Raw genomic sequence first — 23,775 nt, 5'->3', positions numbered from 1 at the left:
TAAAAGTCCATGTGTCTGGGCAAAAAAAACATATATTCTGACTCTATGTAGGCCAGTTTCTCCACATCAGTGTCGTGTTTAGAAGCAGAGTTCGATGCTTCAGTGGCATGAGTAGGTTCTTGGCTTAATCGATGAATGAATATTGTGCTACATTTCAGGGAAGTAATGTTTGACACACACATCCTATCAATAGACATCCAACATTTAGTGTATTTTTTTTTCCAGTGACCTATTGTGGAACGATGACTAATGCACCCAGTGAAATCTATTTGGATTCTAATGAAGCAACTATTCGCTTTAAAAGTGGATCCCATGTATCTGGGCGTGGATTTCTGCTCAACTTTGCCACCAGCGATCATCCAGGTAAATTATACAATGTTTTTATTCTATGCATCTACTGATAAAGCCTGATGGGCAGATGCTTGCAATGTGTATTTGTTTGTCATGTGCTGTCAAGCTATGATCCATGTTTGCACTATTGGGGGACGGGTGGGCAAATCAGTCTTTGACCTTTCTCTGCTTCCTAAAGGAAGAGAGAGGGGGAGACAATCTGCAACTTTGACTCTTGCACTTGAAAACCAGAAATTCCCCTCAATGCTAATCCCTTAAATTAGAAGGTTCAAGGGGAATTTTGAAAATGCAATGGAAGACATTCTAGGTGGTCATGCGTGACAGACTCCATGACAAAAAATACTGACACCAAAGATAAGTTAAACAACTTTATTTTGCACATTTCGGGGATGGTTGGGGTTGTCCCTAATCTTCGTGGCAGTCTCTTCACTCTAGTAGAATTGATTTTGTGACTCATGTGCTCCGCGTGTAGCAGGTTTGTAAGTTATTTCACCAATGCTTGAGAAGTCTGCGACTTCCATACTAGACATGCGATGTGTTGGTCATTTGTCTTTTTCTCAGGTGCTCGATTAGAAGAACCCCTACATTCTGCATGAAGTCGGTTTTCACTCTGAAAAGGATTCCTCGCCTGTTTCTTCCAGTTCACTCTGGGAGTTGTACTTGGTCCCTCGTTATGCTTTTCCACTGGTCAAATTACTTTGATCTTTTTGCTGCCAAATACTTCCTGAATTGATATCATCTTATACATTCATATGGAGTTTATAGTTTAGTAATTGCAAACTTCACCCAAACATTATTTACCATATATGAACATAAGTCACATGGCTTGGTTGCCATACCATGTAAAACAATTTTTTTTCTGTAGTACTTAGTTGGGCATGTTATTTATTAGTATTCTTTCCTTATATTTGGGTACATTCTTTTGTATTTCCAAATGTTACGGGGAACTAAATTTTAAGAGTTTAATGTGTGCTTGGAAAGATATAGGAGACGTTGCCTATAAAACCATTCCAAGATGACACCCGTGTTAGTATACCCTTTTTCCCGGATATCTCTTTTAGGACTGCTTTGGCAGTGCTTTTATTAGTACTCTTCTCTTGCCCATTATATCTTTTTCATGGATGGGAGTCTGAATATGGCTCCCAGATATACAGTTGTGTACCATATATTGTTTTCACACAAGTTGCTGCCCAATGATACATGTGGGTTAGACTAGTTTCTCATTTGGTTATATATCATTATAATCTATATTTATACCTGAACTTTTACTTTGTATCGGTTTTGTTACTAAAGGGGTTCCAGCGGACTTTCTTTAGAACTACACTGAATTGCTCTAGTATGCATAATCTTTGAAGAAAGGTACCATCCATGTAATTAAGACCACGTACAAAAGCAATTCTTGATTCTATATTGGTTATATTTTTTCCAACTCCTTCCAACGAATACGTTGGTTCTTTTGATAAACTTTGCAGAGGCACAGATTCATACTGGACACCTCTCTAATGCAGTTTAGAGTAAATGATTAATCTCAATAATCTTTTATAGTGTGTAACATTGTTATGCATGTTTACCTATCCCTATCTGGGTTTTATGTTGGAATGCTTGATAGTTAGGGTTCTGCTCATAGAGCATGAGTAGTACGATTTTACTTCAGGGTACAGATGGGGCCAACCATTTAATAATGTCAACTACAAGGATTGCTTACTTTGTACTCTAACAATTCTCAAACTATTGCTTAATGTTGAGTATTCCTTTGATCCAAGTACGTTTTCTCCCCATTTTTATTTTATTTACTTGACTTTTTATTTTTGGGTAGTAGGTTTCTGGGTATTTTAATTTGATTTTATAGTCACTTGTTACAGTTTTGAGAAGTACTTTGTTGAAGTGTGGTCGTGTTTTTGGATTGGTGAGTCTTTTTATGGTCCAGCAAATTGGAGAGCACCTAGAAAGTGCCATTTAAACATATGATTTACAATTTAGATGTATGCCTGTAGAAAGTAAACCTTTACTCTTTTGGATACTGATACCTTATTGACAGATTAAGAGACTTCTACAAACTTGCCAATTATCTGCCTTTTATATGTGCCCCTTTCTTTGGTATTGCAGAAAACAATGTAGGATGATGCACATTTTAGCGTCATTCTTTAAAAATATAAATGACTTTTCTGTTTTTCGTACAGTTTAGGAATGCAGTGTTATTATATTCACCTGCAGAAAATCATAGCTCTCAACTCACCCGCTTTTGGCGGGTGTCACCCGCCTTAAAAGCAGATGAATCACCCGCCAAGTCCCTCATACGCCCATTCACTTCTATGGGCCACTCACCCGCCAAAAAGAAAATCGGGTGTTTTCACCCACCTTACTGATAAAAAAAGGTTGAGAGCTATGGAAAAATCCTATTCAGACTTGAACATTCAGAGTTGGATTTTGTTCATCCAAATCTTGGGTCTGTAACTTGTGGGTTTCCAGATACGTTTGCACTTGGACCTCCCATCCCTCACCATTGGCTAGTCTGGCTAGAGGTGATTGGAGTTGTAGTCCAAAAAAATCAGAAGAACCAAAGGTTGTCGACTCCAGATCTCGAATAGCTCTTATGGCTCAGTGAATCAATTGCACTCTTGTACCTTTTTTATATGTTGCAGTCTTCACGATGTGTAGTTTCCTCTAATAATTTTAATGGCATGAGGGTATATTTGTCTGTAAATAGATGCATTGAATCTGCTTCTTTGATTATCTTATTTGTTGAACTGTACTGTAAACTGCAATATGAATTTTTAGTAAACGTGTCCCAAGAAATGGCTTCATTGTATAGTTGATGCATACAGCAGTTGTTGAATTGAGATTTTCCACAGCTAGAGAGTGTGGTAGTGCTCATACAAGTGTAGGGCATTATGTTGCATTTTAATTAAACTCTATTCGACCTTTCTATGCTGTCGCCCAATTCGTTTTCTCATTTTGCTCTGGGGGTTAGGACTCTACATTGTGGAGGATCAGAACAAGGACACGGACGCAGTAAAGGCATGTTCTTACTGAGAAGGTTCTAGTAAAATAACTCTGATCTCTCCCTATAACTATGGGGTGTTCCCTGCCTGTCTTTCCAGCTGAGCAGCTCGTCAGTCGGGATGAATGATCAAAAACAAATCCGTTCTCTGACCCAATCTAAGCTATCTGACCCTACCAGTATTATAACTAAGGTCAGGGGAAGGACTCCCTTCTCCTGGTGCTCGTCTTTTTTCACATGTTTCTTCTCACTTCTTACTCCTTTCAGTAGACCATATGAAAATAGTCTCTTGTCATCCAATGTATCAAGTTCCTGAATCTGTTACTCTTCTCGATTTTATAGTATTTCAAGTTTCCATTAACATTTTATCATTGACTGGGTGCAGTTTTACATGTGATTTTGGACTTCTGGGTTTTACAGGTTTGTTCTCCCCAAATGCCGGTCTTGTGCTCTTCTCCTAAAAATATGGGTGGGCCTCGTATTTTCCCCAAAGTGATGAGCCTCTTATTTCTTTCACTCTATGGTTTTCGTATTTCTTCTTATTTTACTCAGTTCTGTTTCACTGGATTATTTCAAATAGTTTTACCATTAGTACTAGGATGGGTTTTGCTTAATTTAGGAGTCCTGCATAGATTGCCAGTATTCCCATTACCCGTTTTACCCTCTGTGAGCAACGTTGGCAGTAACTGGAGGCCCTTGGATTCTTTCCTTCTCATTGCCGCTCCGTGGCTTGCCCTTAACGGTGTCTCTTTCCAGAATGTGTCGTTATTGTCTTTGTGATATTACAGGGATTGTGACTTGGACTGCGAACTGCTTACTCCCCTGGTTGCTCTTGGCGCTGTTGTATGGGCAGACTGCCCACCACACTGATTCTGTTGTCACGCCACCACCGCTCTTTCGCCTCCTCCTAGCTTGGCTTTCTTCCACTCTCATACACTGGTTTCTCTGCATTCCTGGTCCCGCGCTGGAACGGCTCTGTCGCACATCTGCTCTGCGTTCTCCCAGAACCCCACCTTCTTCCGCTCCGTTGTGCACAGGGAGCTTTCTCTCAGGTCTTTGCCCTTGGCCTTCTCTTGGCTTGTGACCTTCTCTTGGCCTCTGGGCTCTCTTTGAGCCTTCTCCTCGTTGGTCTCGAAATTCCTTTTCAGCCTACTTATTACAGTCCATTGGAGGGTTGAATTTTTAAGGGGGTTATTTTCCTTTTCTTTTCATTCATAATACAACTTCTCGTTATCTTCATGAGTTTGATAACAGTTTGGTATCTTGTAGAGGTCAATATAAGCCGCCCCTTGGAGGGTGTTCCTCACCTGAATGGGAGTCCTTGTCCCCAAACGGGGAGTCTCTCAATGAAGTCCCACTTGCCTAGATCCCTAGGGAGGATTTTGCAAAGCGAGCCCACATCCGTAGCTTCATGGGGGAGGGGGTCTGCCCTTTGGGGAGAAGGGATGAATTCCCGCAATCCGTTATAGTATCCAGTCTCTGGCATTGCCACACTAGAGGACCTCTTTCCACACTGGGTTAGCATTGTCAGTATGATCTGGAACTCTGCATCCCAGAAGAAAGCATTTTTTAACACTATTTATATACATGAGGAACAATGCTCTTTTGATCACAAAAGAATGTACAATACATAAGAAATCAGATTTGTCTGGGAGCAGTGAGCTTCTTACAATGCGGTTGAGTTTGAGGGACATTCTGACCAGGTTGAGGAGGGGAGTAAATTGAACAGTCACCACAGACTATTCATAAGTGGACATACATAGGTTAAGGACAACCAGCATTGGACATTATGTGCATGGAGGCAGTCCGACCAGCTGTGCTTGGGCCGTGACCATGATTGGTGAAGTGCTAGAATGGAGGAAGAGGGAGATTGAGGCAGGTTGGAGGCAATGGAAACCTGTTAGCTAGCAGGCAGATGAGAGGTAGGTTAAGAGGGTAAATGAGGTGAGGAAGGAGGTAGGCATTCTGGTTTGGCTTTGAACAAATCCATGTGGACTGTTTCTTGTATGTCTGGGGAAAAGAGAATTCCATGCAAGTTGAGCAAGAATAGATCAAGAGCAGAAGTGAGGGGAAGCACAGGGAGGGCGAAGAGCCACGATGGTAATCAAGTCCGAGCAGAGATTTCGAGAAGGTGTATAGAGTTGGATAGAGGAGGATAGATACGTTGTTGCCTTAACTGTGGATAGATTTGTAAACCAGGAGAAGACATTTTAATCTGGCCCTGTTTTGCAGCATCAGCCATCCAGCCCGGTGACAGTACGAGGATGTAGGTGTGAAGTGAGGCAGTTCAGAGTCCTGGTACCGTAGTTGATGCTCTTGTTGAGAGGACAGAAAGCATAGTTGGGGAGCCCAAAGAGGATGCTGGCATAGTAGTCCAGTATAGAGAAGACCAGAGGTGCTTGGCGGTGTTGAAAGGAAAAAAAAAAGTATACTGAAAAAATGTCCAGAGGTTATTTATTTTCAAAAATGTATTTACTAAGATTCATTATTTTCCACAAGGAATTAATCCTCGATTAATACACACATTAAATTACATAAATATTGCAGGAGAGCATAAAACACCAGATTATAAAAAAGCCTAACACAACCATCATTCCTCAACAATCAAACCATCATTTACAACTCATATCAATCAGCCTCATTCACTCAATTAAAAATTGAACCAAATTATTAGTACAATATATATGTGGTAGCACTTCATGAATTAGCCCCACATAATTTTTGTCATTTCATCCACATTAAATGTGTATCGGCACAATGATTATCCAAAATGTGCTCTATTCCACGGAGCGGGTACATTCAGCGGGAATTGGTAAGTCCCATCCCGGATGTTCTTCTCTACCGGATTCGACGTTTGAAAACAATTGAAACAACGTCTGCATCAGGAGAAACCATAAATACAATACAACCACTGAAAAACAAAAATACAACAATTATATGCAGTAATCCACTTGCCTAAACTGGCTGGCTCAAGCTGACAACATGCAATCGTTTGTACAATCAATTACACTTTAAAATGCATTAGAGGCACCACGTGGTGGTAAATCCCGAGGTGTCGCTATTGTTCCAGAGTATCCAAAGGGGCTTGTGAAACCCTAAAACCAGAAAGAACCACTGTGTCTAGAGTGGAACTACACCATCACCGTGGAAGAGAACCGGACCACCACAACATAACACAAAGGACAAAGGAGCCACACTAACCTGACTCCCAATGTCATATGCTCTTAATAGCCAGACCCGTAAGTGTGACTCAAAGAATTTGACTCGAGTTGAATTCAAAAGGATTCTAAATCTGAAAAGACATATTAAGCGTCATGAGTTAAGATTATTGGTTGAAGTGCTGCATTTGGAGCACTACATTTGGCCAGGGCACTTAATTGTGTTAGACCAGCCAATCACCTTGAGCAAGGAACAGGAATTGTTCCAATGTTCGATCAACTATTGCCTTGTGTATCACCGATGTTGATGTAAATTCAGCTCAAAGAAATCAAATTCAAATTGGTCTATACGAAAAAATCAAATGGTTACCCAAGTATCATGGGGTCGTGCTACTGCCTATGAAGAAAACCTATGATTACAAAAAGGTTGTAGTGGCTATGTTTTTAAATATGAGCACACAATTTTGCAATAATTAGCAAATTCTTCTCTATGTTATCGATTTGTGACCATCTAGTTAACATTTATCCGTTAACACGTTGGCGCCGCATCACACAAAATAGATTTCAAATTCAATTACTTACAACTGAAACGCGCTGAAACCAGCCAAGCATGCTACGGAAAGCATAATCCGACTCAAATGTCGGATGCCCGTTGCATTGGCGGCTCGCAGCAAAAAGTGAAAGCGGAAGTCTCACAGAGAATTTCCTGAGTGGCATCTAAATAAACCAATTGTGTGCGAGCATGGAGGCGTGGCATGGGATGAGACTCCATCAATGGACATGTGATTACTACGATGGCCTGTCACATGGATCAAGACCATGTTGGTGTTTAAAGGGGCCGTCTTAATTTGACGAAACGCTGTATTACCCAGAGAATTCACTGTATAGTGTGTAAAGGAATCTCTAAATGTAATTAAGTTGTCCCAACACACAGAACATCCTGATGCTGGAACAACCAATTGGAAATTAATATAAAAATGTAATTCGAACATGACTAGCTAGGACTAAATTATTGTCCTACATTTATTATTGTCACGTCGCACTAAACAATTTCAGTGTTAATGTCGCAATATACACAAAAACAATTACTGCATGATGTTAAAGTAACATGCAGAAAAATAGTACATTTGCTAAATGTACTTACAATGCAATTGAACCAGGACTAGCTGTATTAAAAGTTAATGTTGCAATATACAGGAACAATTACTGCGCGATATTAGATTCACATGCAAAAAGGGCAAGGGATTTATGTCAACGTGAGTTGAACTCCCAAGGTTCCAGCGTATTGAGCCCCTTGTCTAATGTTTTAAGATTGAAAATCCAAATGGTTCTTTATATGTCAACTTGTTCCTTGTTTGACCAGGTCCACTGGTGGCAATTTTCTCAACACAGAACCACGTTAGATCTTCCACACTATGGCCTGTCTCCACAAAATGACGAACCATATGAGCATTAAGGTTATGAGTTCGAATTTTTGAACGATGTTCGTTAATGCGAACATGAACCTCTCGAAGTTTTTCCTATATATAACGCTTGTTACAAGGACATTGAACCGCATACACCACATTTTTGCTTTTACAGGTGGTGAAGGTCCTGAAGTCCCATGTTTTTCCTTCCCCCCACAAAAGTGGTCATTTTTTCTTTATTTGCAAGCTGTACACGACGTGCAAGGGTAATTCCCTACTACTGGGTTCAAATTGATGTCTCCAATAAGGGGACATTTTGATGGGAGTCGGTTAGCACGAGTTAATTTTTGCCTCAAATATTTCCTTTTCTTAAAGGCAAACAGTGGTTTTTGAAGTTTCATACCTGTCGAGTTCAGGATTCTCCAGTTTTTCAAAATAATACCTTTGATCGCCTGACTATGCTGGCAAAAGGTGGAAAAACACACCAGCTGCTCTTGGTCAGAAGTCTTGGTCTGCGGGCTAAGGAGTGCTTCACGGTTGGTATACCGCACTCTCTACCTGGACTGTTTAACCCGTTTCTTGGGGTACCCTCGTTCAATGAGCCTAGTTTCCATGACCTCTGCATGTTTATTAAAATTTGCCATATTTGAGCAATTTTGACAAAGTCGTAAAAACATGCCATGTGGAAGATTCTGTAGTAAGCTTTTAGTATGTTGGCTGGAAAATTGCAGTGTGGTGTTTCTTTCCGTTGGTTTCCTAAATAGCTCCAATTGTATATGGCCCGATTCATTGTAGATAGAGAGATCCAGAAACGAGATTCTCGTGATAGAAAATTCAAAAGTGAAATGTAGATCATCATGTAGCTGGTTAAGCCAATTCACAAATTGGAGAAGTGTATCAGCATTACCTTCCCAGATAAGTAAGATATCATCTATATATCTTCGGTATAGCTTGATCTGTTTAAAGAATGGGTTACTATCATGTAACACTTTCTTTTCTTCAAATAGGGCCATGAAAATAATCGCCAGGTGTTGAAAGGAAGCCTGATTTTCCTAATATTTAGGAGGTTGAGGCAAGGCTGTTACAGTTTTGGAGATGAAAGTAGAGAAGGTGCGAGAAGAGTCGGAGAGATGGATAACTGCGGTTTCTAGCTGAAGAAGAGTAGGGGAGAATGTCGGGTGCGGAAATGGATAGGCTGAAGAAGAGATGAGGGAGAGAGCTTTTGGCAGGGAAGAAGAGTACCTGTTTAACATCAGAGAGTGAAGCCATCCAATATTTAATGGCAGAGAGACCGTTGGACATTTTGATGGAGAGTTCAGGAAAAGAGAAGTTGATTTGGGTGTCGTCCACGAAGAGTTGCTACGAGAACCCAAAGGAGGAGATTAGTTCCCCCAAGAGCAGTAGTGTAGAGTGTGGACCCAAGACAGAGCCTGTGTAACACAAACAGTTGAGCGGTGATGTTGCTCCAGGAGACAGAGAATTGGCGAGTTGCAAGGTAGGATTCATTCCAGGCAAGGGCTTGATCATGAATCCCAAGACGAAAGGGTATTAAGGAGTTCAGAGTGATCAACAGTTTCAAAGGCCGCAGACTGGATAAGATGATTTAGGATAGAGGATACCTTGGATTGCTTAGCAGAGTTGATGAAGTTGGCCACATTCATGAGAGTATTTTCCATGAAGTGACATGAGCGGACACCTGCTTGTGGCGGGGTGTCTCGACAGTTGTGGATGTCTAAGAATTTGGTAAGATGGTTGAACACAACACTTTCTAACACTTTATAGTAGTTCTTCAGCTGTAGTGCTGAAGGATAGACGGAGTGAAAGTTAGCCGGTAGGTTCGGGTCAGCCCCTTGCTCTTTTAGTAGAGGGACGAATGTGGCTGTATTGAAAACAGGGAAAGCAAGCGTGGTCGAAGGATGGGTTGAAGAGTTCAGTGAGGTGAGAGGCCACTCTAGGGGCAATAGGCTTGAGTAGCTGAGGACCAAGAGGGTCAGATGGGGGTACAAGACTGGTTAGCCTTCATCAATAGAGATGGCACCTTGTCAGCAGTATTAGTGTGACTGAAGTGGGAGATGGAGGCAGAGGATGATGACTGTTGAGTAGGCGGAGTATTAAATGTATGAGTGTGATGAAGGTCGGGAGGGAGTTTCTAATTTCAGTAATTTATGCAGCGAAATATTTGGCTAGATCATTAGCTATCAGAATGGCGTTGATAGTCCTAGACTTGGGAGGAGTGAGTTTAGGGTGCTCTGTAGCCGGCAAGGATGGTTGCAGTGAGTCAATGAGGGTTGGGTAGAAGTCCCTTTTAGCCCTATCAAGAGTGGACTTGAGAGAGTTCAAGGCAGAGAAGTAGAGTTTCTGGTCCTCGTGCAAGTGGACACGCCTCCATTTGCGCAGCAGCAAACCGATGTCTGTACGTAGAGAGCGTATGAATGGGGTGACACATGGTTGAGGATTCTGACACTTGGGGGTGAAACTAAGCAGTGGGAAGTGGGTTGTACACAAACCCCCCACCCAACGCCAAAACATAATGTGACCCTTTAAATTCGGTCAATTGTAAACAAACAATTTGGGTAATACCGGGAAGTGAAAGGAGAATGAGTCGTATGGTTGAGATTGGAAGCTGGAGAAGGCTGTATTAGTGGAAGAGATATCTGGTACGAAGGAGAACTGTAGGTCTGAAGGTCTGAGAGAAAGGGGTGTGGGGGGAAATGAGAGAAGGTTTACATTTCCTTTTAGTAATGGGTGAAGCAAGTGGTGAGGAGAGGTCATAGGCTGGAAATGAGATGGTGGTGGAAATAATTGAATGATCATATATGGACGGTGCGACAGTAGTATTAGTGGCTGAGAGATGAATAAGAGATCCAAAGAGTTGCCCCCTGTGTGGGTAGGTAGGTTATGGATAGAGTGGAGAGCAGGGTCATTAAGAAAAGACTGAAGTTCAGATTCCTGAGAAGTGGTTGGAAAGAGAATGTTAAAGTAACCTAACAGACTGAGGTGATTAGTGGAAAGAGAATCAAGGAGTTGTCCAAAGTCATCAAAGGATCATCAAAGAATGGTCCAGTGGGACTAGGCGGGCGATGGATGGATGGGTGGAGGTGATGTGAATAGAGTTTGGGCAGAGCAATGATTGAGATGGTGAATTCAAAAGAAGTACGAGAGGACGTAGCAATGGGGATTTGTGAGGCATTGAGGTGGGAAGAGAGTAGGCGTCCGCCGCCACCTCTTCCAGTCAGTCGAGGATAGTGAACAAAGAACAGTTTGGAGTCGTGAGTGGCAGTGGTAGATGGAGAAATCTAAGTTTCAGTGATAGCAGGAATGTCTATGGAAGGAGACCTGGAGTGAAAGTAGTCTTGTTGCATACAGACTGAGCATTGCAGAGAGCAATGTTCAGTTGATGAGGAAAGGTAGAGATGAAAGGTTGAGTAGCACAGGAAGAGAGGTGAGGTGTATAGGTGTTGGGAGGCATGGTTAGCTTGTCGGCTTTGTTGGAAGGAGGTGGAAGAGAAATGAGTAGTGGGAGTTTCGAGTTGTGAGTTTTATAAAAAGGGGAAGTTGTAGCATGATTGGGGAACGCAGAGGAGAGTAGAAGGAGGAGCAGGAGTGAATGCATTATAGGTTAGTAGCACAGTGTGGAAAGACGGCACAGTAATTTGGAAGCTTTGGATACTCACAGGTGCAACAGGGGAAAGGCAAAAGCAAAGCCTCATGGGTTGAGAAGCAAATAGGCTGGTCTTCAACCTTCACTATTCCGCCCTTTACTGGGATGCCCCTGGCTGAACGCCCTTAGGAACGTCGGAAGGAATGACACTCGCTCTTGTCAATTGGTTGCCTAGTCAATCAGTGGTTGGTCTCTGATAAGGTCTCTGCTGTTACTGGCATGAGGCAATTTCTTCCTGATTTGGTTGCCAGAGGAGCCTCTTGTGGCTTTCGGCTGGAGATGGGTTTGGTCCAAATGACCCCAGGAAGTGATGTCACAGCAATCAACTTCCAGACAGTGAAGCCAAAAACCATATCCACACAATACTGTATGTGTTTAAATTTTTACTTGCCAAGGTGCTTCTGGCATCTTACTTTGGACCCCAATGTCCAGTTTTACTACTTGGACTTGACTTGCTCCTTTTCAGATTTGGGTGCATCTCTGTGCTCTCCCATTTGGCATTAGCTGGATAATCGCCAGTTTATACTGTAACTTTCTCACCCGGCTGGTTCTCCTGGCTCCACAGATCAGAGATTCTTAGGAGTACTTTGCGCTGCTCCACCCGTTCACCTTTTTCTGTGGTTCTGCATTTGCCAGCTATCCGTGTTCTTCTTATTCAGCAGGGCTGCTCCTCTTGTCATCTTCAATGCTGAATCAATATACGAGCTCCAGCTGGCATTAGGCTTTCATCCTGCTTCTTGGCCCTGCTGCCATAGGTCAGGCAGCAGGGCGTCTATTGTCACATTTCTCCTTTTGGTTGCCACTGCATTGGGCATAGCTTATTCACAGAAGGTTGATGGGGAGGGGGGCCTCCTTCTCTATGGGTTTTCAACTGGCCAAGTGCTGTGATGCTTCTCTGAAAAGGAAAAAGCAGTTATTCCTTCCAACTTTGGAAGGTCACTTTATCCCAAACGGTTAAGTCATTCGAGGAGGTTTTCCCATTTTGGATGACTTCTTTGTCAACATAGACTGAATAGTATGGGTAGGGACTAAGTTCTTTTGTAAGGTCATGGAACATATGTTGACATGAAGCATCCTTTTCTACATGTGTTGGGGGTGCAGTATTCCTTGTAGTACATGGCCCCCTGTGCTGCCCCTTCAATTTTTGGTGTGCCACTCTCCATCCAATTAAATGAGAACGCATCTTCATAGAATACATATGGAATTGGAAATGTGAAAAAAAAGATGTCCACAATGATGAGCCACCAGCAGGGATTGTGATGTGTAGCCTGCTTTGAAAGGTTATTCACGCTAGTGCGCCTCATCTATCCGTAACGCTCAGAATGTACCCTTTATCTGCTGGTACAAACCTTTGTTCTGAGATCTCTCCGCTGCTCACCTTCTGCACATCTGAAGATCTCCCACTGCCCTTTAGTTGTAAGATAAATGTACCCATCACCTCCTATGCTGCACCTGTTCCGTGAAGGAAATGGAAAAGGCAGTCGTTCTGTTTCGAGACTGCTTGTTCTATTAACACGGAGGCATTTATTTCCCCCATTTTTTTGAAGAAGTGTCCGAGTGTGTTTTCGGACCACGAATGAGTGCTTACAAAAAAATAGTGCCACACCACCAGCAGACCACGGATATTTGAACCGGGGTGCTAATGGTTATATAGCCCACACCAGCTGCCCATATCTTCTGCTATCCACGACACATGCCCGATTTAAAGCCTTAACTAAGTCAGGCTGGCGGGCCATTACCATTTAGTACAGACTACCAATGGTTGCATTATCTCCTAATTAGCTATGTTTTGCGCCCAAAGTTGAAATACTAAACATAAAGTGCAGATGCTTAAGCAGTTATTGCAGGGCTTCCTTGTGTTGTATATAACATAATCATATACTATCCTTGTTACGGTGAGTTTATTTAAGCATGAAACAATCCTACCACCTGAAATGTGAAAGTAGAATAAGCCTAATCGGTTAAGTCACACATGCCACAGCACCACCTTTTTATAAACCTGTGTAACATTGATGGTGTTTTGGCAACATACCCCAATACATCAACCACAAAGATGTCAGACTATACTGCACTGGTGATCCCTTATACGAGTGAAACATATATGCTGTTGCTGCATCTTTGAGCTGTCTTTCTTGGGTTGATGATTGTGTAAAATAGCTCTGCCCTGTTGGACAACAGTAATTTTCTACAGCTAAAAACATACCCTTTTCATGAGTGTTCTTTCATCAGTGCTGCATGTGCATACCTAGTGTCAATTTGAGACGATCTAAAAAGACCAGCGAATGTCGAAGGCTGCGCTGTACTCATTCTCATTGACATTTCTGCCGCCTTAGATACCATTGACCACACCATTCTCCTAGACAAGCTATGCTCTTTAGGAATCAAAGGCACTGCCCTCACTTGGTTCTCCTCCATTTCTAATAGCTCACAAATCATGCTCTTCTACCCTTTCACCTATACATCCCGCCCAGTGCTGAAAGAGGTGCCACAGGGAGCTTTACTATCTCCCCTCTTCAATATCTGTCTGAGCCCACTTCCCGCACTGATCCGCTCCCACAATCTCACCTGCTTCAACTAAGACAATACCCAGATCTTCCTTAAAATCACCCGGCCAGATCTGTCATTGTGCCTCTTTGAGATTGACCACTGGATGATGACGAGCCACCTCCTCAACCCTGGGAAAACAGAAATCCTAGCCTGTGGAAAAACCACGCTCCTTCCCCAACCTATCTCCTGACCTCACTCTCTAGCCACCTTCCGCAGCAACCTCCACTTTGGTAAAGAAACGCAAATGCAGGCTGGACACCGATATATCCCTCTCCCAACACATCAACTCTGTATTCAGAACCTGTTTCTTCCACCTACACGTCCTCCGGCGTGTCTTTCGCTATCTCGCTGAATCTCTGCCACTCTCACCGTCATCCTCTTGCCTAGATTATGCAAACTGCTTTTATCTAGGCGCACCAGCGTTCATACTTGGGGAAACTAAAAAGAGTCCAAAACACCGCGGCCGCCTGCTCACCGGCCTCCCTCCCAGACAACACATCAGCCCCACACTGAGCCTCCACTGGCTCCCTATTGGGCGACAAACTACCTTTTTAAAGCCACGTGCATTTCTCACCGTGCCATCCACAACTCTGGCCTGGAATTCTTCCAAGACAAACTAAAACTCTACCGACCCTACAGGACACACTGATTGGCTCAGCCTTTCACCTAGTTATCCCCCAATATAATTGCACCAGACCGGGCGAATCCTCCGTCCAAGCTCCCACCATCTGGAACTCTATACCCCTCCACATCTGCAGCATTGACAATCACCTTGCATTCAGAAAGGCCCTCAAAACCTGGATTTTTCCTGCCTCCTCTTGAAAAACTCCCATTCTATACTGTGATTGCCTGAACACACAAAATGGCCCAGACCAAACTACAAACTAAACCTCTACCTTCCAAACCACTGCAGATGCCGGCAGCATTCGTAGCGGCCTACCGTGAGATACTTGCACTCTTACCCCCCCCTCCCCCCAACCTCCTGACAGATGATCATTCTGCACCACGTCCCTCCAAGCCCCTTGCCCGAACCACCAACTCTATAACCGGTGCAATCTGGTCACTAAACAACCCCAGTAAATCTGATGCACCTTGGATGTGGCAACTTAAAGATGCAGCGACAGAATGCTTGTTCAGATGGACCACTGGAGATGGCAACGGTTGCAGTATCAGTTGGGACAGCTACCATTCACGCATTCAGCTGGATGTCCCTACCTAATTATCAAAGCACACAGAATGCTAATATTCCATAGGTGGCACTGGGGGTAGTGATGAAATACATCAGGGGCCACTGGGCATGAATTAACTTTAATAGCTGTGGGGGTAAGAACAGAGACACACTAAGAAGCACTTAGTTCTTTCCATTTGGGTCGGGAACTATACTATTGGTTTCAGCCATAGGTGGCAGGATCTATTAAATGTATTTCCTATTGCACTAAAAAGGCACCAGCCAGGTCCTCCACAAAGGCAGTATGCCAACACCACAAAAGATGTACTCAAACAACCAATCTACCATCTTGAGCGACCTAAGAAACGAAATCCGTCAAGACTAAGGTATGTATAACTGGCACCATGTCTGTGGACCCATGGGTTCAACAGTTCAACAATCGGCATAACCAAAAGGACCTCCAAGATAAAGTAACAAACCACACAGGAACCAAAAAGGAAGGAGCAATAAACAAACCTAACCACGAAGATCTTTCATCTGAGGTAGGTCTCAACTATCCACAACTTCCCCTAATACAAGCAAGCACAAACAGCAACTAAGTAAACTTGAAAGACCAGGAAACGCACTAATCCAAAGAGGATGCCCACTTAAAAAGTAATACAACCCACACATCATGCGTCACCACAAGAAAGACCAAGAAGCCAGAACAGACAACCAAAATAATAAGAAAACCCAAACCACTCAAAGGCACCGACCAGCATGTTACCACTAACTGGACAGCTACCATCCCAGATGGCCCGAGGAGACATGCAAAGACAGACTACATTGCTCACTACCACTCCACATACAACAGAATGACCAGCAAAAACCGCACAGCAACAACGGACAGACAGCCAACAAGTGCCACGAATACAGACCCCACCAGGACACCAAACTAACACAACCACTAATAAACCATCCCAACCGGGTCTTCACCATGGACGATACCCCAACCAGAATCGGGGACAAGTTGGAATCCATCACCCTCTACACGTCCAGCATCACCAGAGACTAACAACGGACAGGTACCTAGACAATTTACCACTCGAAACCAACCAACCCTGCTTTTATCGGCCTACTCCACAGGACTGATCACCAAAGAACCACTCCACCCAACAGGTTCAACCAAGGAAAACCCACCAGCAATGGAAACCCAGCCAACAGCCCACCGTGCCGAACAAACAATACAAATAACCCAAAGGGAAAATCAAACTGCAGCCTTCTCGACGTTAGATCCATGACAAAACGCAATAGAAATCCATTCCCTCTTCTTAAGCGAAGGAGGCACAGATGTGCTTTGTCCCAGAAACCTGGTTATCAGACAACTATAAAGCCATTAGAAATGAAGCAATACCTTACAATTATAAATTAATACATGGCAACAGAGAAAACCGAAGAGCAGGAATCTCAATCATACACAACACATCGGAGCATCTCGAATCATGACAACCACTTAGACTATGCATCCCTCCTCAAGATAGAACGCCACGACCAATCCAACATAGTATTCCTCCTGATCTACAGACCACATTCTTACAAGCCCAACTTTGCACCAAAATTAACAGACGAGACTGCCATGCTATCAACCCATCATGACAACCTAGTCCTACTGGCAGAGTTCAACATATGGTTCGAAAAAGTAAACAAGTCTACACCAAACTTGCTCTGCGCACTCCTGGAAAAGTATGCATTTCAAGCAAATAGTAAATGGATCCCCCCATGATTCCGGACACACCCTGGGTGCAATTTTCTGCAGGGAGAAACTATGCACATCCATGACACCTACACCAGTGGTATGGAGAAACCACTACTTAATACCATTCTATATCACATCCCAAACCTGCCTATCTGCTGGGAAGGATATACTCCATACCATCAAGAAAAGGAACTTGAAGAACCTGGATTTACAGGCCCGAACAAACCACCTAGACTCAACCGTCCCAAAGAAAAGGGAACTCTCCGAAACAAGCAGAAGACCCACTCAACAATTGGATCACCAAGGCCCTTGATAAATTAGCACCAGCTGAAACATTCAAAAAAACTGGCAGCAAAATGGTTCACAGAAGAACTGAACACTAAAATCAAAAACTGCAAAATGGAGATAACAATACTCGAGACAAAAGAAAATACCAAAGACCACTCCAACTATACAATTAAACAGTCCTCAAAGCAACAAAAAGTTTACTACACCACTAGAATAGAATCAGCAAACAATCCACAGAATGAACTCTTCAAAATCATCAAAGGGATTAAACAAAACTTCTTCCTGCAAGAATTTCATCATTGCGACACAAGCACTTTGTGACAACATCACCAACCATATAAGAGCAAAAATAGATGCAATCCAGACCCTGGCAAATCCAACCATGACTGCCGGACCACAGACACCGGGCGAAGCGCAGATTACAGCAAAACCCGCCAAACCAATCACAGAAGAAACCTTTGTCACACGGATCAAGGACGCCAACCTTGCAGAATCCCCAAAGGACCCCTGTCCTCTGGTCATCTTCAATGGAATCCTCAACCACAGAACCCCAGAGACATCCTTCCGGACCTCATCAATTGCTCAAAAGAGGTCCTCCTTCAAATCCGCATACATTAAACCACTGATGGAAAAGGATTCGGTGCAGAAGACCTAAGCAACTCAAGACCAATATCAAACCTGGCCTGCCCAGCAAAGATCCTGGAGAACCACGTGCACAGAATCCTTCAACACGTTGAAACAAAGGGAATACTCGACCGGTCACAAGTTGAATTCAGACCATGGGACGGAACAGAATCGGCACTTCAATCGATATGGGGCGACTTGAAAATAAATGCAGATGGCGATGCCCAACTGGCCCTCATACTATTGGAAATATCAGCGGCTTTTGAAACAATCAGCCATGCAACACTAATAAAGATTGCTGGAATGTGGCATAAAGTAATCCGCAAAGTAGCTTACCTCATTCTTAACAAACCAAAAGAACCTACCTATAACCGTTCGCAGGATATATTGATGGTGTTTGAGGTTGAGTCCCACAGGTATCTAGCCTCTCCCCTCTACTTTTGAACATCTACATTTGCTCACTGATGAAAATCATTCAAACCCATGGATTTACTGCATACAACTATGCAGACTCACCCACTGATTGTGAAAACAAACAGAAACCAGGAACAAAAGAACACTCAACTGCCTCACAGACATGAGGTGGAACAACTTCAAACTGAGCTTGGCAAAAATGGAAACGATGCCCCCACCCGCAGAGTTTGCCAGAGGGAACCCACAACTGGACTGGCCGATCGGCATGGGAACGCAGCTAGAGACTACCGATGTAGTAAATAACCCAGGAATACTCCTGGACAACAGACAATCACTGAAACCGCAAGTGCAATCACCAAAAAATGCTTCTTCCAACAATGACTGCTCAGAGGATTACTCACCTATTTCTCCTTCCCCACAGAACCCTCACAATCCTATCTCTGATACCCAGAATTGACTATGTAAACGGCCTCTACCTAGGAATGCCAGAAAAACTTAACAAGAAAGATGCAAAATACAGTAGCCACAATACTATTAAGACTAAACCGAAGAGACCACATCACTCCAGCACTGAAAAGCCTACACTGGCTACCAGTAAAAAAGCGCATCAAATTCAAAGCACTCTGCATCGCCCACAAAACCTTGCACAGACAACGAGCGGAATTCCTCCAAGACCAGTTCAGCTGGTATCGCCCCGGAAGAGATCTGAGATCCAGCAATGTCCTACAAATATAGGCAAAGCACTATGAAAAAAGGCAATTCGGCGGAACAGCGCTCTCGTCTAATTGCTAACATCTGTATCAACATGCCCAAAGAAATTGGAACCACAGAAGACCACATAACCTTCAGGAAACTGCTCAAAACCTGGCTATTCAGCAGACCATGACATCTGTCCTTTACCCTCCTTGCTCAGAACTCATTCTTGCTGATCCCGGTCTAAGCATGTTGTGTATGTGGAAAATGAAACCTGTGGTAGACCACTGCAAAACAGAAATACACAAAGTAATTCCGGTGTATTGGTTCTGGTGTAATATGGCTCGTGAGATGTTTTTCTTCAGCAGTACGGGGGTGGGTTCAACACCTTGCTAGTGTCGGTGCACTGTGCCTGCCACGTCGGGGCCCATCAGACCCAGCAAGGATAGTGTAGCCACAAGGCCACCTATAAGCCTTGCTAAAGGCTGGTCTGGTTTATTTCGTTTTGTACTGCCTCTGCTTGACTGTAAAACCTGTGCGTGTGGAAATTGGGTTGAGTGAGGAGGCAAGTTACATGGGACAGATCCCGTGCAGTAAACAGCTAAGTCTCCCTGCACCAGCGGTGCAAGCTTGCACTCCTTCAGCAATGCTGAACAAGATTTTAGAAGTGCTGCAAATATGCAGTGTGCTGGCAGTGCGTGCAACACTGTAGTTTAAGAGGCATGTTTTTAGATAAGCATTTAGTTCAGCGCCAATATTTTTTCCGATTTCTCTCTTCTTTTTAACTGCATAGGGTATCTCAGTCGTGGCTTCTACCTGTTACTCTTACATGCTTACATTACTCAAAGGCATGACCGTATTGTTCACCTGCGTGATGCCCTTTAAAAAGCAATTATATCCAGGCCCACCTACTCCGTTAATATGTAGATTTTGCGTGGACCTGGCAAGAAAAGGGTTGCGTAATTCGTTTTTTTAAATAGTTGTAAGCTAAGACTGAAAGTGTGTTAATGATGCCATTTTCAGTGTGCATGTGTGTTCATAGGCCCTTCTCCGTCCTGTATTCCATGCCCTTTGCTGAACTGGCAATGCACCTGTCATTATTAAATCCTGAGCTAATGAACATGTATAGCCCGACGTTCAAGGACCGGAATATTACATGTGCAAAATGACTGTCGCGACACATGGATGTTCTCAAAGATGATTTAGTACACGCGGAAGCTCGAGGGTTTGAGTTTTCCTTGTTGGCGTGGAGACTGCGATATGTGTTTTTCGGCCTATAAAAATATATAATTGTCAGATTTGGCTCCTGAGCAGTCAGAGGAGGATAGAAGACACGGGAATGCTGGAACCACCACCCGAGAGTGTCGGGGGAAGTGACTTAATTCGCCATTTCACCTTCCTCTCCCCCACCCGTGATAACACAGGGCGTGCTTGAGTACACCTCCGACACCTGTAATCTCAATATATTTGGACATTTAAATACTTGTTTTCTACAGTATGTGATGCACTATGCATCATTTAGCTCCCGGTTTCTTTCCCTGTGCAGCGATCCATTGTAGGTTATGCCTAGCCTCCTATGTAGGTGCTTCCACGTGTGCCAGGCAGTTTCATGCACACATTTGTATACCAGGCCCATCGTCTGAGTTGCAAGCATCGTATGCATTTTCACATCCTCCTGCCTGGCACATCTTTGCATGCAGCGTACATGATTAATATGCCAAGAGTGTCTGCATGTAACCATCCGGCTACCTGGTCGGCGGAAGGTGTAGTGCTTTGCTCTGGGCATTGGCATCTTGCCACACTGCAATCCTTGTGACGTGCCTCAGACGGGAGAATATACAGTCACAGCATGCTTCTGCCCCTGTGATTGTATTCAGATGCTTTACAATATTATTTCGCTAAGTTACCTTGGTCTATGGTTGTTTCACCATTTCTTGAGGTAACGTTGGCGCCTTGATCTACTTTTAAGCATGCCGTAATAGCCCCAGCCCCTGGCAAGAAGGAGCACATGGTTTCAACAACCACTGCACTAAATCATGTATGACAGCACGCATGAATACACTCTGTTCTCATATTGGCAAGGGTAAAGGTCAGACCGTTTCCATCTTGTTTGCTCCCCCCTGGTCTCCCCAACCCGAGGCCAGCCTAGCATGGCTCTGATGGGCAGATTTCTCATAGTCTTCTGTTGTGTTCCCCAGCTTTCATTCAGCACATGGCAAACTCTTGCAGTCAGCGGGCTCTGACCTCAGCGTGACCTGATTTCCCCCCCCCACAAGAAAATCCGTTTTTAATCCCCTCACAACTCGTACGAAATTTAGAGCACATCTCAAGGCCATCACGCGTCCATACTATAGCATACAACTATGCAACCACCATCACTCGCTTTTTTTCCTTCGCTTCTTTTTTTATAGCTGTAACCTATTTCCGTCAGTCTTGATCTCAGGCTTGCCCACTCTTTCCCCTGCTTATCCCTATTCCCTTTTCCTCTCGGACCATGGTCTGGTTTGCACCCTAGGCGGGCGGGTGGAGGGAGGAGGGGGGAGGTCAGTTTGCTTCTACACAGACATGGTTTGGTGCTCTTAAGATCACTACGGTTGTGATGTGCACATTGCAAAAGCCACTGAACGCAACCCTTGCCTGGCCCCATCATACTCCCATACTTCAATGGCGATCATATGTTCATGTGCCGCCATCATACATCCAGGGGTTTCCAAAACGAGCTCATATGGCCAGGTGTGCTACTGTTATGTTCCCTGCAGCCTTATATGTTTTGGTAGAAGTTTCATATGTCTAGGTGCAATAATCCTATGTTCCACAACAACCTCTTGCACAGGGTCCCTTGTCCCAGGTCTGGCCCGGTGTCTGTGCCATGTCACCCCAACTCTTTGTCCCTGCTCCATTAGGTAGTTGGTGCAGGAGTGTTAACCCTCCTTGGCCAGGCAGAAAGCCTCCCCTGCGTCTGTTGTGAAGCGTAAAGGTCAAGGGGTCCCCCTCGACCCACCACCCAATAAAATAGGACTCCTTTCTCACTTGGCAGAGGCTCCACAGAGCACCTGGGATCTGGCCCGCGGGTGAAAGGTAGCTTGAGGCGCCCGTCCTCCGACCTCCTGATGGCAATGGGCTGGGACGAGGCCTCACTAAACGGCCTTGTCTTCCCTCTGCTGGGGTACAGTACAGATGGAGAAAAGCTTTCCAGTCCCCTCCCAACTATGCATGCAATGCAGCTGAGGAACGAATGGGTGGACACGGGATGGGAGGGCGATGCATAAAAGGTGGGGATACCCATGTTCCACTGCGAAGCTTCTAAACGGCCTCCTTTTGCTGCCGAGGAGCTCCAGGGGAGTTGCAAGAGCCAGGAAGTGTTGGGTGGGTGGGGGCTGAGAGGCAGGTGGGATTCTGCCCCTGGCGCTGCCTCTGCACCCAGTGTTGCAATAGTAGCGCCAGAAGTCTCAAAGGTGGAGCTGCTAGCCCTTGGTGCCTCTAAGCTGTGTCCTCGGTAAGTGCGCCAGAGGGTTCTCCGTTTTTTTCTCAATGCGGGGGGGAAAACCCCTCGCCTGCAGCTCTTACAGACTCATTTTCGGAACCGTATTGGTAGGAGGCGCCAATATATGCTGGAGATATTGTGCCAAGACTGATATGCAAATGGATATTTCCCATCTGTGAAAGGTACAGTGAGCAAAAAGAAAATGGCTGCGAACTCCCAATGTGGTTAACAACCACTGAACGGGTTATCATGCCTTGTTCTTCCGAGAGAGGGGCGCCTGCTACCTTTGTTGAATTATTTGAAGGAACTTGGGGTTGGTCACCTTAGGTTACCTGGGGGCAACCAGACGTGGACTCCCTGCTCACTGTGCTTAGAGAGGCTCAGCTTCACCTCACTGATGAGGCCCAACAAGGCTGAAACACGTGTATGGGGTTGCTGGTGGTACTCTTGTTCAGGGAGGAATTGCTATAGCATTTCGGTGCTGGACTGCCCATGTGGGCGGGACAAAGACTGATATGCAAATGGATATTTCGCATCTGTGAAAGGTACAGTGAGCAAAAAGAAAATGGCTGTGCACTCCCAAAGTGGTTAACAACCACTGAACAAGTTATCATGCCTTGTTCTTCCGAGAGAGGGGCGCCTGCTACCTTTGTTGAATGCCATGCATTATTTAGTGTATGATCTTTTCTGCTTAGTTTCCTTCCTAAAAACACGATGGGTTTAAATTCAGCCTTTGTTTGCGTTCCTGTATTGTTGCAGTTTAGGGAAAGTTGAATTCGGGCGCCCCTTTTTCAGCTGTACTTGTTAATCAGACTTTCCAGTATTCTTATTCTACTCCTATTTTTAACCATGTTTTACCTTTTCCCTGAAATGTGACCGTCATGTGAGACTTGCCATATGTAGCACATTCCTCGTGTGTAATGCGGTTGTTTGAATAAAGCTAAATCAGCATTGTAATGGCGTGTGCCTCTCACACACCGCAGGAATGCATGCAAATATTTTACTTCTTCTTGCTAGTGCAAATGGTATTGAAATATGTTTGATAGGGTTGCAGTTTCATGTGCTTTTTGTTTTGCGTGTTGGATACCTCTAACTATCTCTTGTCTTTTACGCTAGATCTAATCACATGTTTGGAGAGATCAAACCGTTTTGCTGAGTCAGAGTTCAGGTAAATATGGGTCCTTCTCTGTGTGAAGTACTCTTGTGTCATATCTTTTAAGCTGCGGTGGCTGGTTTGACTGGATT

At 44.1% G+C, this 23,775-nt stretch overlaps 1 protein-coding gene across 1 annotated transcript in view; it reads left to right on the top strand.

Annotated features, from left to right (window-relative positions):
• Nucleotides 1–23,775, top strand: part of DCBLD1 (discoidin, CUB and LCCL domain containing 1) — a 369,800-nt gene that overhangs the window by 184,220 nt on the left and 161,805 nt on the right. Inside the window, exons 3-4 of the mRNA XM_069606627.1 lie at nt 226–363; nt 23,647–23,698. Of these exons, the coding sequence (XP_069462728.1) occupies nt 226–363; nt 23,647–23,698 (190 nt within the window). The remainder of the gene's footprint in view (nt 1–225; nt 364–23,646; nt 23,699–23,775) is intronic.

This window comes from Ambystoma mexicanum, chromosome 4p (assembly GCF_040938575.1).
Source record: "Ambystoma mexicanum isolate Mex_15411 chromosome 4p, UKY_AmexF1_1, whole genome shotgun sequence".
Lineage (NCBI taxonomy): Eukaryota > Metazoa > Chordata > Amphibia > Caudata > Ambystomatidae > Ambystoma > Ambystoma mexicanum.
This window is presented reverse-complemented; position numbering and strand designations above follow the sequence as displayed.